We start from the raw sequence: 18489 nt of genomic DNA on the forward strand, positions 1-18489 counted from the left end.
AACTCGGCATACTTGGTGATGAGTTTACCCGGCGATTTGCGACTTTGATGGCCAAAAATGTTGGTTTGAACTGCTCAGTAATTTGTTTGCAGTTGATGTGGAAAACACACCAACTCCAAATGGAGCTGATTGAACTCCAGTGTAGTGACACACTTAAGTCCAAGTATGATGCTGTGGGCGCCGCACAGTTTCCACATTTCATCCCTGACACGATGCCTCACCTCTGCACTCAAGCTGCTCAGATGCTCTCCATCTTTGGTAGCACTTATCAATGTGAGCAACTATTCTCTTCAATGAAGATGACCAAAACATCTCAGAGGAGACGTCTGACTGATGAGCAACTTTGTGCAATCCTGAGGATTTCCTCAGCTCTGAGCCTGAGCCCAGACATTGATGAACTAACATCTAAGAAGAGATGCCAGGTATCTGGCTTGGACACATCGGAGTAGATCAGTGTGTAGCAAACTGACCTATAAATAAGGTTTTCTTTATGCACTTTTTCTTGCTACTCCAAGGTATGGACTTTTGAATGTCTGCACTTTGACAGAGGAATGTTATTTGTTAATTAGTTTATTATTGTTATTTTATTTTTAAATATATTATTAGCCTTTGGGAGAATGTTACTGTTGAAGTTTCACTCAGAAGGCTGCACATGAAAAGAGAGGCACATCGTTTTTATTTAAATTTTAATTAAGAAATGGATGTTTTTTATTTGAAATTCAATTTTGCATGTGTGCAAGATGTTAGGGTTTTCCAGGTTATCTTTATCATAGGATTATGTTGGAATGTAGACTATAATGATTAACCAATCTTGTCTTGCTCTCACAACGTAGTAAAGTAAAGTGGTTGCCTCTGCTTGAGTGACCAGCTGCAGAGGAAGCAATCAAAGTTGTTCTGTTTCCCACAACATTGTAAAACACCCCCTGCTCTGATCTTACCAGAGGCCGGGGGTTCACCAAACCTGTCCACTCTCACCCCCACTCTGTTCCTCCTAATAAATATGCCCTTGCAGGAAGGAGACTTTTCAGACTTCATTCCTTGAACGAGTGAACTCTCCACCTGCAGGTGTCTAAAAAGACTTGCTTGTCTCCCGTGTGGTTCTTGCAAAATATTGTTTGAATGAGCAAATCTCTAACACAATATTTAGTTATATATTGAACAAAATTAAGCTTTTCTTGTTCCATACTCGATAAGCAAAACTAATTTGGGTCGATATGAAAAGGTTCATTATTACAGTATTTCCCAACCTTTTTTCATTCACGGCACACCTTTTCATTGGTAAAAATCTCGAGGCACACCACCACCAAAAATCTGTTAAGTGTTACACTAGCTTCTATATTAAAAGCAGTTATATTACAACGAAAGACGTAAAGTCCTATTCCTATATATGTATGAAGAGTCGAATAATTGAATAAAACTAAATACTAAATACTCTTTTAATTGTATTTCTTTTTTAAACAAAAGTGAGTTTTTAAAAAAATGTTTTAGACCAGGGTTCACCAACACGGTGACCGCGGGCACCAGGTCGCCCGCAGGACTGTTCTAAAATTAGCTCAAATAGCGGCACTGAGTGAGCTGCATCTATTTATTTTACAGTCAAACCTCGGTTTTCGAATGTCCCGGTTCTCGAACAAATCGGAATTTAAACAAAAAATTATAGATTTTTTTGCTTCGGTTGTCGAACAGAATTCGGAGGTCAAACCTCGCGAGATGAGCTGGGAGGACCCGAGAAAACCCGACCGTGCGGCCCGGATGCCGACTGACTCCGTTGTTATTGTATTTTCGTTACTTCGAGGATTGTATTAACCCCTAATCATGCCTCCAAAGAAAGCAAGTGGGAGAAGTAAAGCCATCCTAAAACACAAAGACGCTCTTAAAGCAATGCGACAGTGAGCGCCCGGTGCGCTGCGGTTGCGTGATCGGACCAAATTAAGCTCCCTGCGCACTGAGGTCCACTTAAATTTTGGAAAGTACATCAGGACTTTAACTATATTTTCTAAATTTTAGCGACGGCTCTGTCACAATAATGCGACCAGCGCGGTGCAGTTGCGCGTTCGGCGGTGCGCTGCAGTTGCGCGATCGGACAAAATTAAGCTCCCTGCGCACTTAGGTCCACTTAAATTTTGGAAAGTACATCAGGACTTTAAAGATATTTTCTAAATTTCAGCGACGGCTCTGTCACAATAATGCGACCAGCGCGGTGCAGTTGCGCGTTGGGCGACGCGCTACAGTTGCGCGTTCGGCGGTGCACTGCAGTTGCGCGATCGGACAAATGTGCGCAAATGAAAAAATGCTTAAAAAAGGCGGGGGTTTTTTTGTATTGAAACAGATTAAAACATTTTACATTATTTGTAATGGGAAATCTAGATTCCGAATTCGACCAATTCGCTTCTCGAACCGCCTTCTGGAACGGATTGTGGTCAAACACCAAGGTTTGACTGTATTTTTGCTATTCTTGTTAAAATCACACTTACATGTGAACTGGAAATGACAATAATAACCCAGTGAAAGCCAAATTGAGCAAATTGGCTATTTGAGAAGTGTGTGTCAAACTGGTTGCCCTTTGCCTTAATCAGTACCCAGGAAGTAGCGCTCGGTTTAAGAAAGGTTGGTGAACCCTGTTGTAGATGATAAATTGAAAGGAAAAGGTTGGAATAAGACTTTTGAATGCATGCTGATGTCACTATTTACTTAATCGTTTGAGGTGTCAAGGCAATTATAGTTGCCTTGATGGGGGGGATTATGAGGTATATTTTCATATACACATGTATTCAACATTGCGAATAGGTAGTTCAACTTACAACTTAAAGTTCCAGTATAATAAACTGATAGAACTATTGGCGGCTTGCAAGAAGAGAAGACAGAGTGTCATGCCCTCACCTTGTTTATGGTTGCTTGAAGGTGTTATTGGTTCCTGGCTGGAGATTAAGGTAAGCTATTGTGACCATTCGCCTTAAGGGGAACAGAGCCCACACAGGCATTTGCGAGCAGTTAATTTGGATATTCAAGCCGGACCCAAAAAAGAGAGGGTCGCGGGGCAGAAGGGAGAGACTCGAGGAAGTATGCTCGCACAGACAGAGGTGTGCGAACGCAAAGTAACGAGGAGACATCAGTATGAGCAGGAATAAAATATTTTTCTAACTAAGATGCCTGTGTCCTGAGGAGTCATTTTCCCATCACCACCCATCCAGAGACGGACCCACGCCTCTTAGAAAATACACAACAAGAATAAGAATGTGAAGGAGAAGATGACGGAGAAGGAGGAGAAGAAGTAGGATATGGAGATGGAGAGGAAGGAGGAGGAGGAGAATAATAGTGAGTGGGCGGCACTGTGGATCACTTAGCACATCCACCTTGCATTTTAGAGGTGCAGCGTTCAATTACAGCTCCTGCCTTGATCAAATAAGAAGTTATCTAAATCAATGTGTCATTAATTAATTAAAATTTCAATAATTATAGGGAAATACACATCTACATAATTATTCCTCTATTTCTTTAAAATTTTCATGGTACATGTCATGAATTTATTTTAATTGTCAAACTCTCCCATCAAGGTTTGGTGGGCATGTCCTGATTGTCCTGATTGTCTGGCCTGCTCATCAAGTCAAGGCAAATCAATTCCAGAATAATGCATTGATGCAGAATGAGACAACCATATCAGGCTATAACTGCGAATCAGTGCTTTCACCATTATCCTCACTGGAGCCCAGCAATGGCCCCACAACAGTAAGTGTTGACACGTGACACGTTGACCCAGCAGGTGGAAATCCAAAGTCGCGACCCGCACGCTAAACTTGCTTGGGCACTGTGGAGCGCTGCTTGTTCTCAACTTGAGGGCGAAGAAAGACGGTTGAAAACTACTCGGAATTCTCCGCGCACAATGCATGCATTGGCTCTCTCCGCTGCGCCTGCCGACTGAATCCCTGCACGGGACATCGGGACCTGCTGCACGACAGGCCGCTCCTCTGGCCGCACCCTGGAGTGAGCTCGCCGCGCGCGCGAGCCGGCTCGCCGCGAGCCACTCCAGGGTGCGGCCGGCCGATCCGCAGCATGGCAGCTGGGAAGCAGCACTACCAACCTTAGCCAAGCTAATTAGCAGCAAGATGCCTCCCTTCTCCAATGATGACCACTGCAAACTTTTTCAGACAATAACAGTTCTGGAAATGAAAATTCAGTGGGTCGAATTGAACTTGGAGGTAAATGGTCAATATGGAAATGAAACCACTTTACCGATGACCCAAATCATCCAGCTCAGTGGCCTAGTAGTAGAGTGTCCGCCCTGAGACTGGAAGGTTGTGGGTTCGAACCCCGGCCGGGTCATACCAAAGACTATAAAAATGGGACCCATTGCCTCCCTGCTTGGCACTCAGCGTTAAGGGTTGGAATTGGGGGGTTAGATCACCAAATGATTCCCGAGCGCGGCAGGTGCTGCTCTGATAGTGGGTGATGGAGCTGTGAATGAGATAAAACGCTTTTGCAGCAAGAAAAGCACCAAAGTTCTCTGTTTTACCAAGGACATGGTGTCTGATATCGCAGAGAAAATTCTGAGGATCACTGCTGAGCATCCGACTGTGAAATCTCGCATCATACACACAGGAGCTCTTGATGTTGTGAAGCAACAATCAGAGGTTTTGAAACAGGACTTTGTGGATCTGCTGAACAAAGTTAAAACTCTGAATCCTAAGGTATTTAACAGTGGACCTCTACCAATATTTCGACAAGGAGATGAGAGATTCAGCAGGTTGAGGATGCTCAACCGATGGCTCAAAAATGCATGTGCCGCTCAATCTGTGAATTTTATTGACAATTTCAACATTTTTTGGGAACGCATACACCTCTTTAAGGCAAATGGATTATGCCTTAACAAGTCAGGAGTACAGCTGTTGAGCTCCAACATTTTTTATTTTGTGCGTCAGACACCAGCAGACGTGCAAATCCTGCTAACGCCTGAGATAAGGACCAACCCTGAAAGATAGCAGACCCAGAAAGAGGCTACGTCATCATCCTCACCCCAACACGAGGAGTCTCCCCCAACTCCTACAACCCCTCCAAACTTCAGTTTTACGAGTGAAACTCGAGTGGGAAAGAAAGGGGGTGGAGTTGCCATACTGTTTAATGTCTCCCTCAAATGCAAAAAGATCTTACCCGTATATGGTCATTTTCATTTATTTGAATACCGTATTTGCCGGTGTACAGGTCGACTCGGTGTATAAGTCGACCCCCTAAAATTCGACGGAAATTTACGATTTTATGATATATCCTTTGTATAAGTCGAGCTCAATTGTTGCATTATACTAAACTTCAAAATTCAATATGCGAAATTTATTGACGAAATGTGTTCAAATTCCGGGAGGCCGTGCGCATGCGGCTGTTTATAAGCACCGCGGAGGAGATCGCGGCCGGCGAGCTCGCGCACGCCGCCCGGCACCAACGGGAGGCCGGAAATAGCTCCAAGCCGAGCGGATCGGCACTTTATAAGCACCGCGGAGGAGATCGCGGCGCCTCATTGGACTTCCAGCGGCCGGCGAGCTCGCGCACCCGCCCGGCACATCCGGGAGGCCGTGCGCACGAGCCAAGTGGCCGAAAATAGCCCCCGCCGAGCGGATCGGCTGTTTATAAGCACCGCGGAGGTGGTCGCGGCGCCTCATTCGACTTCCAGCGGCCGGCGAGCTCGCGCACCCACCCGGCACATCCGGGAGGCCGTGCGCACGAGCCAAGTGGCCGAAAATAGCCCCCGCCGAGCGGATCGGCTGTTTATAAGCACCGCGGAGGTGGTCGCGGCGCCTCATTCGACTTCCAGCGGCCGGCGAGCTCGCGCACCCGCCCGGCACATCCGGGAGGCCGTGCGCACGAGCCAAGTGGCCGAAAATAGCCCCCGCCGAGCGGATCGGCTGTTTATAAGCACCGCGGAGGTGGTCGCGGCGCCTCATTCGACTTCCAGCGGCCGGCGAGCTCGCGCACCCGCCCGGCACATCCGGGAGGCCGTGCGCACGAGCCAAGTGGCCGAAAATAGCCCCCGCCGAGCGGATCGGCTGTTTATAAGCACCGCGGAGGTGGTCGCGGCGCCTCATTCGACTTCCAGCGGCCGGCGAGCTCGCGCACCCGCCCGGCACATCCGGGAGGCCGTGCGCACGAGCCAAGTGGCCGAAAATAGCCCCCGCCGAGCGGATCGGCTGTTTATAAGCACCGCGGAGGTGGTCGCGGCGCCTCATTCGACTTCCAGCGGCCGGCGAGCTCGCGCACCCGCCCGGCACATCCGGGAGGCCGTGCGCACGAGCCAAGTGGCCAAAAATAGCCCCCGCCGAGCGGATCGGCTGTTTATAAGCACCGCGGAGGTGGTCGCGGCGCCTCATTCGACTTCCAGCGGGCCGCGCACTCGCGCACGCCGCCCGGTTCAAATTTTCTAAGTGCAACGCACAATGAGATGCATGAGAAACGGCCTTGGTTACCATCACATTTGAAGCGATGAATACGAAGTTAAATTTTATGACTCGGTGTATAAGTCGAGGTCGATTTTTTTCGGTCGATTTTGGATCGAAAAAGGTCGACCAATACACCGGCAAATACGGTATGTTGCTCTTCAGTTAAATTCCTCTTCCCGGGCAGTTTTCCTGAATATCTACAGGCCACCTATATTCTGTGCAAACTTTTTTGATGACTTTTCTGAACTACTGTCTATAATTTACATTGAATTTGACTGTGTTATTATTGTTGGTGATTTTAATATTCATGTGGACAATGCTCAGGACAGAAGCGCTAAAGAACTGTGTTGTGTCCTTGAAAATCATGGATTAATTCAACATGTAACAGAACCAACACATATCAAAGATTACACTTTGGATTTAATTATCTCTAAAGGTTTAAACATTTCTAAGGTTGAGGTGACTGACTTTGGTCTGTCTGACCATTCCTGTGTGTCCTTTAAAAGGTGTTGCTACCGGTGTATTCGGCCATCCGCGGACGGGGGGGGGCGGGGCGGGGCGGGGGCGGGGCAACGACATACCAGCTCTGCTGACGCCGACTCACCGAACCCCTGGGGTTCGATCGAACCCAGGTTCAGAACCACTGATTTAGATTCAGTGATGAATAACTACAGGCTCATATCATACCTACCATTCTTAAGCAAAATAATTAAAAAAGCTGTATTTAAGCAGCTGACTAATTAATTATATGTCACTAAACAACTGTTTTGCTGTCTTTCAGTCAGGTTTCTGACCATACCACAGCACTGAGACGGCTCTCGTGAAGGTCTTCAACGATATTCATTTAAACACAGACAGTAGCAAAATTTTAGTCTCGGCATTTGACACAGTTGACCACAATATATTACCAGAGTGTCTGGAAAACTGAGTGGGACTTTCTGGCATAGCACTAAAATGGTTTGAATACTACTTCAAGGACAGAGACTACTTTGTGGCTATAGGTAACTACACATCTGAACATACACAAACATAACCTGTGGGGTCCCCTAAGATTTAATCTTGGAGCCTCTACTATTTAACATTTACATGCTACCACTAGCTAATATTATGGAAGAAAACAAAATATGTTACTATAATTATGCGGATGACACACAAATTTATATCACCATATCACCAAGAGATTATAATCCCATACAAACACTGAGTAAATGCATTGAACAAATCAATGACTGGATGTGTCAGAACATTCATAAACAACGATAAAACTGAAGTTATTGTTTTTGGAGCCAAAGAGGAACGATTAAAAGTCAGCGCTCAGCTTCAATCAGTGATGTTAAAGCCCACAAATCAAGCTAGAAATCTTGGTGTAGTTATGGACTCAGACCTGGATATCAACAGTCACATCAAAACCACCCCTCCGTGAGTTGTCACCTTACCGTGGTGGAGGGGTTTGCGTGTCCCAATGATCCTAGGAGCCATATTGTCTGGGGCTTCATGCCCCTGGTAAACACCCATGGCAAAAGGGTCCGAGGTGAGGGGCCAGACAAAGCACGGCTCAAAAAGCCCCTTATGAAGAAAAACATATATGGACTAAGATTTCCCTCGCCCGGACACGGGTCACCGGGGCCTCCCTCTGGAGCCAGGCCTGGAGGTGGGGCTCAAAGGCGAGCGTCTGGTGGCCAGGCCTTCGCCCATGGGGCCTGGCCGGGCACAGCCCGAAAAGGAAACGTGGGTCCCCCTTTCCATTGGCTCACCACCTGTGGGAGGGGCCAAAGGGGTCGGGTGCATTGTGAGCTGCGCGGCGGCCAAAGGCAGGGACCTTGGCGGTCTGATCCCCGGCTGCAGAAGCTGGCTCTTGGGACATCGAATGTCACCTCTCTGGCTGGAAAGGAGCCCAAACTGGTGTGTGAGGCAGAAAAGTTCCGACTAGATATAGTCGGACTAGCCTCCACATACAGTTTGGGTTCCGGTACTAGCCCTCTTGAGAGGGGCTGGACTCTCTTTCACTCTGGAGTTGCCCACGGTGAGAGGCGTCGAGCAGGTGTGGGTATAATTGCCCCCCAGCTGGGCGCCTGCACATTAGGGTTCACCACGGTGAACGAGAGGGTAGCCTCCCTCCGCCTTCGGGTGGGGGGACGGGTCCTAACTGTTGTTTGTGTGTATGCACCAAACAGCAGCTCAGAGTACCCACCCTTCTTGGGGTCCCTGGAGGAAGTGCTGGAGAGCGCTCCTTCTGGGGACTACATTGTTCTACTGGGTGACTTCAATACTCACGTGGGCAATGACAGTGAGACCTGGAAGGGCATGATTGGGAGGAACGCCCCCCCCCCCCCCCCCCCCACCAATCTGAACCCGAGTGGTGTTCTATTATTGGACTTCTGTGCTCGACACGGATTTTCTATAATGAACACCATGTTCAAACATAAGGGTGTCCATGGGTGTACTTGGCACCAGGACACACTAGGCCGCAGTTCGATGATCGACTTTGTAGTCGTGTCATCGGATTTGCAGCCGCATGTTTTGAACACTCGGGCAAAGAAAGGGGCGGAGCTGTCAACTGATCACCACCTGGTGGTGGGTTGGCTCCGATGGTGGGGGAAGATGCTAGTCCGACCTGGCAGACCCAAACGCTCTGTGAGGGTCTGCTGGGAACGTCTGGCAGAATCCCCTGTCAGGAAGAGCTTCAACTCCCACCTCCGGCAGAGCTTTTCCCACGTCCTGGGGGAGGCGGGGGACATTGAGTCAGAGTGGACCATGTTCCGCGCCTCCATTGTTAAGGCGACCGACCGAAGCTGTGGCCGTACGGTCGCTGGTGCCTGTTGGCAATCCCCGAACCCACCCATACTTCGAAGACCTCCTAAATTCCACTTACACGCCTTCCATTGTGGAAGCAGGGCCTGGAGACTCTGAGGTGGACTCTCCAATCTCTGGGGTCGAAGTCACTGAGGTAGTTAAAAAACTCTTCGGTGGCAAGGCCCCGGAGGTGGATGGGATCTTTCCGGAGTTCTTAAAGGCTCTGGATGTTGTGGGGCTGTCATGGCTGACACGCCTCTACACATTGCGTGGACATCGGGGATAGTGCCTCTGGATTGGCAGACTGGGGTGGTGGTTCACCTCTTTAAGAAGGGGGACCGGAGGGTGTGTTCCAATTACAGGGGAATCACATTCCTCAGCCTCCCTGGTAAGATCTATTCAGGGATGCTGGAGAGGAGGGTCCGTCGGGAGGTCGAACCTCGGATTCAGAAGGAGCAGTGTGGCTTTCGTCCTGGCCGTGGAACAGTGGACCAGCTCTACACCCTCGGCAAGATCCTCGAGGGTGCATGGGAGTTCGTCCAACCAGTCCACATGTGTTTTGTGGACTTGGAGAAGGCGTTCGACCGTGTCTTTCAGGAGATTCTGTGGAGGGTGCTTCGGGAGTACGGGGAGCTGAGCCAACTGATAAGGGCGGTTCGGTCCCTTTATCACAGATGCCAGAGTTTGGTCCGCATTTCCGGCAGTAAGTCGGATTCGTTCCCAGTGAGGGTTGGACTCTGCCAAGGCTTGTCACCGATTCTGTTCATAATCTTTATGGACAGAATTTTTAGGCTGGTCACCGATTCTATTCATTATTTTTATGGACAGAATTTTTAGACGCAGCCGAGGCATTGAGGGGATCCGGTTTTGGGACCTCAGCGTCTCTGCTTTTTGCAGACGACGTGGTGCTGTTGGCTTCTTCAGGCCATGATCTCCAGGTCTCACTGGAACGGTTCGCAGCCGAGTGTGAAGCGGTCAGGATGAGGGTCAGCACCTCCAAATCCAAGTCCATGGTTCTCAGTCGGAAAAGGGTGGAATGCCCTCTCCGGATCGGTGATGAGATCCTGTCCCAAGTGGAGGAGTTCAAGTATCTTGGGGTCTTGTTCACGAGTGAGGGGAGGATGGAGCGCGAGATCGACAGGCGGATCAGTGCAGCGTCGGCAGTAATGCGGACTCTGTACCGGTCCATCGTGGTAAAGAGAGAGCTGAGCCAAAAAGCAAAGCTCTCAATTTACCGGTCAATTTACTCTCCTACCCTCACCTACGGTCATGAGCTATGGGTCGTGACCGAAAGAACGAAATCCCGGATACAAGCAGCCGAAATGAGTTTTCTCCGCAGGATGTCCGGGCTCTCCCTTAGAGACAGGGTGAGAAGCTCAGTCATCCGGGAGAGACTCGGAGTAGAGTCGCTACTCCTCCATGTTGAGAGGAGCCAGATGAGGTGGCTCGGGAATCTCATCAGGATGCCTCTTGGACGCCTCCCTGGGAAGGTGTTTTGGGCATATCCCACCGGTAGGAGACCCCGGGGACGACCCAGGACGCACTGGAGAGACTATGTCTCTCAGCTGGCCTGGGAATGCCTTAGGATCCCCCAGGATGAGCTGCATAAAGTGGCTGGGGAGAGGGAAGTCTGGGAGTCCCTCCTAAAGCTGCTGCCCCCGCAACCCGACCCCGGATAAGCGGAAGAAGATGGACGGATGGATGGACATCAAAACCATTACAATATCAGCCTACTCTCACCTGAAGGACATATCATGGATTAAAGGCCTTATGTCTTTGTTTTCGCGGACTGGCCTATATATAAATAATGTATTTAGATAAATAAATAATACATTTATAATAAATATATAAATACGATGAAATAAAATGATACGACTGGCATAAAAACAAGTATAAAAGACATAAAAATAAAACTCACCCTTACGTTGAATTAATGGGAGCACTGAGCTTGTTTCTCAGAAACGAGCAGGTCGCATCTAGGCGTAATCGGAGACAATGACACCCGAAGTGGTTAAGGTTTGTCTTTAAATGCAGGATGCTTGGTATCCATTTGCTGAAGCAGTTTTGAAGGCTTCGTTGCCTTGTTAGCTAGCCTGTCGCCACATATTATGCAGAGTGGGCTTGGCGCGTCAGAGTCACCTGTGGCGATGAATCCATATTTTAAGTACAACTCCAGAAATTTTCTTTTAAATGCAGCTTAGAAGTCGTCATCTCTTCTTCTTCCGTCTCCTCATTGGGCTTTTTCGCCTTTCCAAAGAAGCTTTCCAAACATCTGTCTTGCTCATTTTTACTTGCTTTGCGGGCTCGACTGAGGTGACATGTCACGTGACCGAGATGAGCGTCTTGACCTGTACCGACGGATGTAATTGGGAGAGAATCGCCAATTTTTTTATATTTTTCAAAATAAATTCTTACTCATTTTTGCTAGTTTTGCGGGCTCGACTGGGGAAATATGTTTTTATGTTATGTTTTTTTTCTGTGCGGCTTGGCGGCTCGGTACCAAGTGACCGGTGCCCGGTGGTTGGAGACCGCTGGTCTAGGGCAGACATGGGCAAACTATGGCCCACGGGCCACATCCAGCCCACGGGGCCGTTTAATCCGAGACGAGCGTCTTGACCTGAACCGATGGATGTAATTGGGAGAGAATCGCCAATTTTTTTATATTTTTCAAAATAAATTCTTACTCATTTTTGCTAGCTTTGCGGGCACGACTGGGGAAACATGTCACGTGACCGGGACGAGCGTCTTGACCTGAATTAATTGATCGTCGATAATTTTTTTTTTTTTTTTCCCCCTGTGCGGCTTGGCGGCTCGGTACCAAGTGACCGGTGCCCGGTGGTTGGACACCGCTGGTCTAGGGCAGACATGGGCAAACTATGGCCCACGGGCCACATCCGGCCCACGGGGCCATTTAATCCGGCCTGCCAACCCTGAAGAAATTGTATTATTAAACTTTTTTTTGGGGTCATTTTCCCTGCAATGACTGCGTTTCCCCAGTAGATGGGGAACCGCCTGCGCATTTATTACCGGAAGCCGTGTCAGAAAGCTCGGTGGATGTACTCAGTAGTACGGACACGCTGCACTCCGTGCTCTATTTTTATCAATGCCGAATTGTGGGCTGTGATGTCAGCATTGTCGTAATTCGCGCGCTGAGCTTTCAGATACAGTTTTACGCTAAAGCCACCCACAAACCTTCCCCTGGAATCCTTCCATTAAAATGAGTGGCTTAAGCAAAAGAAAGGTGGACAGTGAGTGCCGAGTGTTTAAAAAAAAGAGTGTACAATTTCGCTCGACCTATGCGATGTGACGAAGATCAACATCAACCCGTCAGATCTAGGTTAACGGACCAACACCTCGGCTCTATCCTAAGAATTGCCACAACAAATTTTATTCCAGACTATGATGCACAAGCAAACAAAGTGACACCAACAACACTGTTCTCACTGAAAATGAAAGGGAGTTTATCAAGTTTGTTGTAAAAAAAATGCATTTTGAATATATTTTGTACAAATAGCAGGGATTGAAACTAGCAACCATTCTCATTTTCAAACAATGCAGGATGATCAAGGACATTGATGCACCACCTGTTTGCGACTAATCTTAACTTTTAATGTTCTTAAGGCCGACTTTAAGGAAGTGTTTCCTGTTTCCTCACCTCTGTCACCAGGTGTTTGAGAGTTAAAGCTCTGCTCTAATTTGCAGATATCTGTCACCGTGTTGCCGTTTTGATTTCTCTATTACTTTATTTAGATGTATTCTTTCACTGACTCTTCAAGATGATGTATTTGGTCAGAATGTTTGCCGTTTGATGTGATTTCACCTCGTAAGATGAACATTTTTCTTAAATCTGACCTGCAGGTGCTGAAGTGATGGAAACTGTTATTCATAATAACAGTGTCCTATTTAATAAGAATCACTGATAGCAGTTTTTTGGTGAAATATTTTTTTAATGCTGTTCATAAATGCATTTGTTTTCAAAAAGCTTTTTTGAATATCTATGCTTTACTACCTACTAAAGACCAAGACCTTTTATGCAATGACCTTTACATGTTGTTTATATTGCTTCACACAAACACTAAATCCATCTGCCCCTGGTTTGGCCCCCCTGGTCAAAATTTAGAACCCAATTCGGCCCGCAAGTCATAAAGTTTGCCCACCCCTGGTCTAGGGCCTAAGTATATTTCTGACCTGCTAATCCCTTATGAACAATTCAGACCTCTCAGATTGTCTGGCACAGGTCTGCTCTCTGTTCTCAGAGTCAGAAGTAAACAGGGAGAAGCAGCGTTCAGCTTCTATCCTCCAAATATCTGGAACAAACTCCCATAGACATGCAGGTCTGCTGCAACTCTCTATGTTTTTAAGTCAGAGCTGAAGACTTTTCTGTTTGCTGCTGCCTATTGCTGATTTTATTTTAATTTAAACTGCACTGTAACTCTGTTCCTGTTTTATTTGGATCTTTACTGATTTTAATTTAAATAAATTGTTTTTTTAATGTTTTTTTCACTGTGCCCTGATGCTTTAAATGTTTTCTTTGAATAGCTTTGTTGCTGAAATGTGCTATACAAATAAACGTGCTTTGCCTTGCCTTACTCTGAAACACTGCATTCCCTTCTAAGTTGGTTTGAAAACAAAACAAAACAGAACCTGTGATGCTAAGGAATAAAGATACTTCTACAATTCAGCACGATGCCATCAGACACTACTACGTGTAAAATCGGATATCTATCTATAAATCATTGGAAATCTAAACATGTTCCTGTGACATTGCTAAGATCTTGTTTAGATTGTGAAAAATACTATTAGAAATATAAACATAAAAATACTGGTTAAAATAGCTTTAAGTTTACAAACAGTTCACAAACACTTCACAGCGTAAAACGTTTATGAATTTATTTAACAGAGAAGTTCATACAATTTGTCAAAAAATAACTCATTTTTTCTTTAAGAATCGTGTTTGAGAATTGTTAGGAAGCGGAATCGAATAAAATCGGAACCAAAATCGTATAAATTCAAACAATTCCCAACCGAAGGCAGCAAATACTTTAAAAACAGCAGGGGTCAAATTTGAACCCACCATACAACAGTGGGGAAAAGAGCAACCAAGGATAACACAAAAGATTCAGACTGCTAAGTAGGATGAAAACCACTCAAGAGTGCTGACAATAATGGCCACCTGATGCTCAAAACGAATCATCGGAATACTGTTCTCCACTGTTAGTTTTGTTTGCTGTCATGCCCAACTATTTGACTAGAGGGCAACTATTTAATGAAATTTAATTACCATTATTATAAAAATGCTACTGTAGTAATAATTGGGTGCCTTGCCTCTAAAATACATGAATAAACTTGTCTGTCACTGCTTGAAATCGCACAGTGGTAAAAGATCACATGATGATCGTCATGTGACATCATTGTCTGTGTGCATGTGGGTGTTTGTGCATGCGGGCGTTTGTGCCTGCGTGCATGTGAGACGTAAGAACTTACACAAAAGGTGAAAGTGTCGCCCCGGGGTGAAGCGCTCAGTGGTGATGCCTGTTAATTTATCTAACACTCGCTCCTTCAGGTGGTCGTTTCTGTCCTTGTACCAGTCCTTCACTGTCACCACCTCTGTACCTGCAACACACACACACACACACACACACACACACACACACACACACACACACACACACACACACACACACACACACACACACACACACACACACACACACACACACACACACGTGCATTAGACACAAACATGATAGCATCATCATCACATGTGCACTTTGCGTGTATGCTCACAGTCCATGTCCTTGTAGATGTTCAGTCGCGTCACTAGACCATCCATTCGCAGGTAGGGTGCAAACCTCTCCAATTCTGCTTTTTTGTAGCGAGTCAACTTCTTGCCTCCTGGCCAACGAGTCTCCAAGTCTGAACACAACACAAAATATTACAACATAATGGCACTTCACTGTGGCACGCCATGATTGACCATTATCACATGAAAATAAAAACAAAACAGGCCTGCACCCAAAAAGCAACTAACAGTATAACTTCAATGTTTTGCAGGATGACAGACTCAATTTTCCTTTAAGGTATTGGAGACGATCTTATCCAGACTTTATTTTGTACTATTTCTCAAATTTCTCCCCACATACCACTGACAGACTGTTAAATATGTCGTCTTACAAGATATTGATATAAGTAAACCATGCACTCTGTGGGACTAGAAAAACCTTAAGCAATCATTGTCGGCGTGAACAGTGGCAACATTTGTCAGTTAACTTGTCAAATCAATACGTTTTGTGTTTTATTTCCTTGTTGATATCCATGCTCGCTCATGTCAATGTGCCAAGTACTGTGCATGCGTGTAACGTGATTAAAACCTAGCAGATTTTGGACACTCTAGCTTTATTGTAGCGTTCCCTGCTTGACTTCTGAGTGAAATTGGCTGATGAACGTCGTGATGGTTAAAGTTCTTGCAAAAGAAAGCCTGTTTTTGACAACTTTGAGAAGTCAATTTCAAATGTGGCGCTCGTGCATGTGAGTGTGGAGGCGTTTCCTAAAAACAAAACGGAAGCTCGGGGAGGGGGGACCTGCGCATGCACTGTATTAAAAAATGGACGCACCGGTCCCAGTAAGCCTGACTCCCCGATTCCTTGTGATTCGGTCCCTGATGTGTCTGTCTTGTCCGACCTTTTCAGTCAGCAGTTATCCTCTTCAGAATCCTTCTATCTGCAGTCCGTCCACGCCAGCGAGAAGCCCAGTCGAGCACTCCATCCCCTGGTTTGCCATCCGGCCATCGACGCCAGACGAGCTCAGCCCCGCCCGTTCGCCGCTCCAACCCTCCACTGATCCCTTTCCCCTTCACAATAAAATCTGTGTCACGTCCGATTCGTTACAGATGTTTTTGCTATGTTTGCTTTTTTACTCTGAGAATTTAAGTAATAGTGTGACGTAGAATGACGATATTGTGGATCTATTCATTCTTCACGATACCATTATTGCCAACGCCTATAATGCAAGATGAAACCTGGCCAGTTATTTGTGCTTGGGAGAATGTTGATTTCAATTTCTTGTAAGATGGAGCTCATTTTTTGCTTTTGTTATTCATAAATTAGTCTCCCTTCTGTGTAGAAAATGTATTGGATCTGCAGAGAAAAAAATCCTTGTTTTGTAGAAAGCAATTTGATATGCTGCAAGCATTGAAAATTACCTAAAATGACCTAACATTACCTAAAATGACAAGTTATATAGCAAATTTGCATTATAATGAAGGCAGAATTGTTTTAATTATTGTTGTCAGTATATAGTTATTTCCTTTCTGTTCAGTCTTTTTGGGGTCATAATCTTATGGCCTAAGTGCTATGCTATGCTATGCTATGCTATGCTATGCTATGCTATGCTATGCTATGCTACACTATGTTACTTATCTGGCAATGTTTCCACCATACATGAAAATACCCAGGTAGATAATTCTGCCGAACTGTTTGATGCCATAAAGCAACTCTCCAACAATGTATGTGCTCTGAAACCACAAGTTGCTAATGTGAGCCATCCCAGACAGGATCGTGCTCCCCATAGTGATATTCCTAATGATAGTATTCCCAAACATAGTTAGAACCATCCAGACACTAGTGCCCACAGCAGAGGGAAATATCAATGCTCACCATGCATGGCTCCTGTCTGAGATGCCCGTTCCTATTCACCCACCTATCACCCGGCCGTGGTTCCCCTGTTGACAGCTCCTTTAAATTGCAATGCTATCATTGTCACATCATTCCTTGGCGTGCCTGATGTTGGCAGTTTATTGGTGTGATGGGTCTGCCCAGTGTTTGTTGGCCACTCGCACTGTGGCTTCAATTCAGGTTGGCTTGACTTACGTTAGAATCATGAATTCAACTACCTCAGACTTTCAAGTGGCCTGTGACACAAAACTTGGTGATTTTTATCCCATGGGCCAAGACAGTGACAATGGCTACTGCATAGTTGAACCAAATGTAGATGCAGTCACTGCCCAGATTGAATCCACTAAACAGTTAGTGCCAGATACTAATCTAGAGCAGTGGTCCCCAATCACCGGGCCGCGGACTGGTACCGGTCCGTGGGTCACTTGGCACAGGGCCGCCAAGCCGCACTGCAATTTTTGTTTGTGAATTGCTCTGCTACGCCCTTTTCGTATTGGATAAATAATTAATGGATAAATAAAGATAAATAAACGGAGGGAACATGAGCGCACAGTTGTTTGTAAAGAAAGAATAAAGATGCAGCAAATCATACTCCTGCTGTCTTGGTAATCTTTCACAAGGAAGGCACCAGAAAGATACATCCTTGAGTCCAAATTGTAATCCACCATACTACAGGCCCCTAGGACAAAGTACAACAACATTCCAGGATAACAGTAACAACTGAGATAATGCAAGATTAAATCTTAAAATGGTAAATCAAGATAACCACTATGCCACCACGTGCTGCGAAGGACTACTTCAACTTAAAGGCTTACTAAGGCAGTTTTTGACATTTGGCTGCTTGCTCAACTCCACTGTCTTTTATTTTTAATTAACCCTAACCCTAAATTTATTTTCAAAACAAAGGTTGTATACGGTATTGTCCATTTTGTAATAGTTCAACATACACTGCTCAAAAAAATTAAAGGAACACTTTAAAAACACATCAGATTTCAATGGTGAATTTTTTTGGGGGGTATATCTATAGTGATATGGACAGTTTAATGTCTCAGGAACAAAAGGATGCCACATCTTTTGATGGAAATAAAAGTTTTCAGCCTACAGAGGGCTCAGTATATACACACCCCAAAAATCAAAATGAAAAACTGATATGGCAGGCTTGTCTATTTTGCCTAAATTCAATTTCTGCAACTCAAAATTATTTTAAATATCTTGTGTGGCCCCCACGAGCTTGTCTGCATGCTTGACAGCGTCGCGGCATGCGCCTAATGAGATGACGGATGGTGTCTTGTGCGATGTCCTCCCAGATCTGTCTAAGGGCATCAGTAAGCTCCTGTAAAATCTGAGGAGCAACCTGGACCGAAACATTATGTCCCAGAGGTGTTCTATCGGGTTTAGATCAGATGATCGTGAGGGCCATTCAATTGTGTCAATTCCTTCATCCTCCAGATACTGTCTGCATACTCTTGCCACAATAGGTCGGGCATTGTTGTGGATCAGGAGGAACCCAGGACCTACTGCACCAGCGTAGGGTCTGACAATGGGTGCAAGGATTTCATCCCGATACCTAATGGCAGTCAGACTGCCGTTCTGTAGCCTGT

At 46.0% G+C, this 18489-nt stretch overlaps 1 protein-coding gene across 3 annotated transcripts in view; it reads right to left on the reverse strand.

Moving 5' to 3' along the window:
- drc7 (dynein regulatory complex subunit 7) overlaps positions 1-18489 on the reverse strand; it is a 76889-nt gene that overhangs the window by 26837 nt on the left and 31563 nt on the right. For all 3 annotated transcript variants that reach the window (XM_088359792.1, XM_088359783.1, XM_088359797.1), the window contains 2 exons: positions 15003-15131; positions 14700-14828 (listed from right to left, as the gene is read on the reverse strand). In XM_088359792.1, coding sequence (XP_088215918.1) covers positions 14700-14828; positions 15003-15131 — 258 coding nt within the window. The remainder of the gene's footprint in view (positions 1-14699; positions 14829-15002; positions 15132-18489) is intronic.

The sequence above is a fragment of the Syngnathus floridae genome, chromosome 2 (assembly GCF_059516105.1).
Source record: "Syngnathus floridae isolate MCC-2025c chromosome 2, RoL_Sflo_1.0, whole genome shotgun sequence".
Taxonomy (NCBI): Eukaryota; Metazoa; Chordata; class Actinopteri; order Syngnathiformes; family Syngnathidae; genus Syngnathus; species Syngnathus floridae.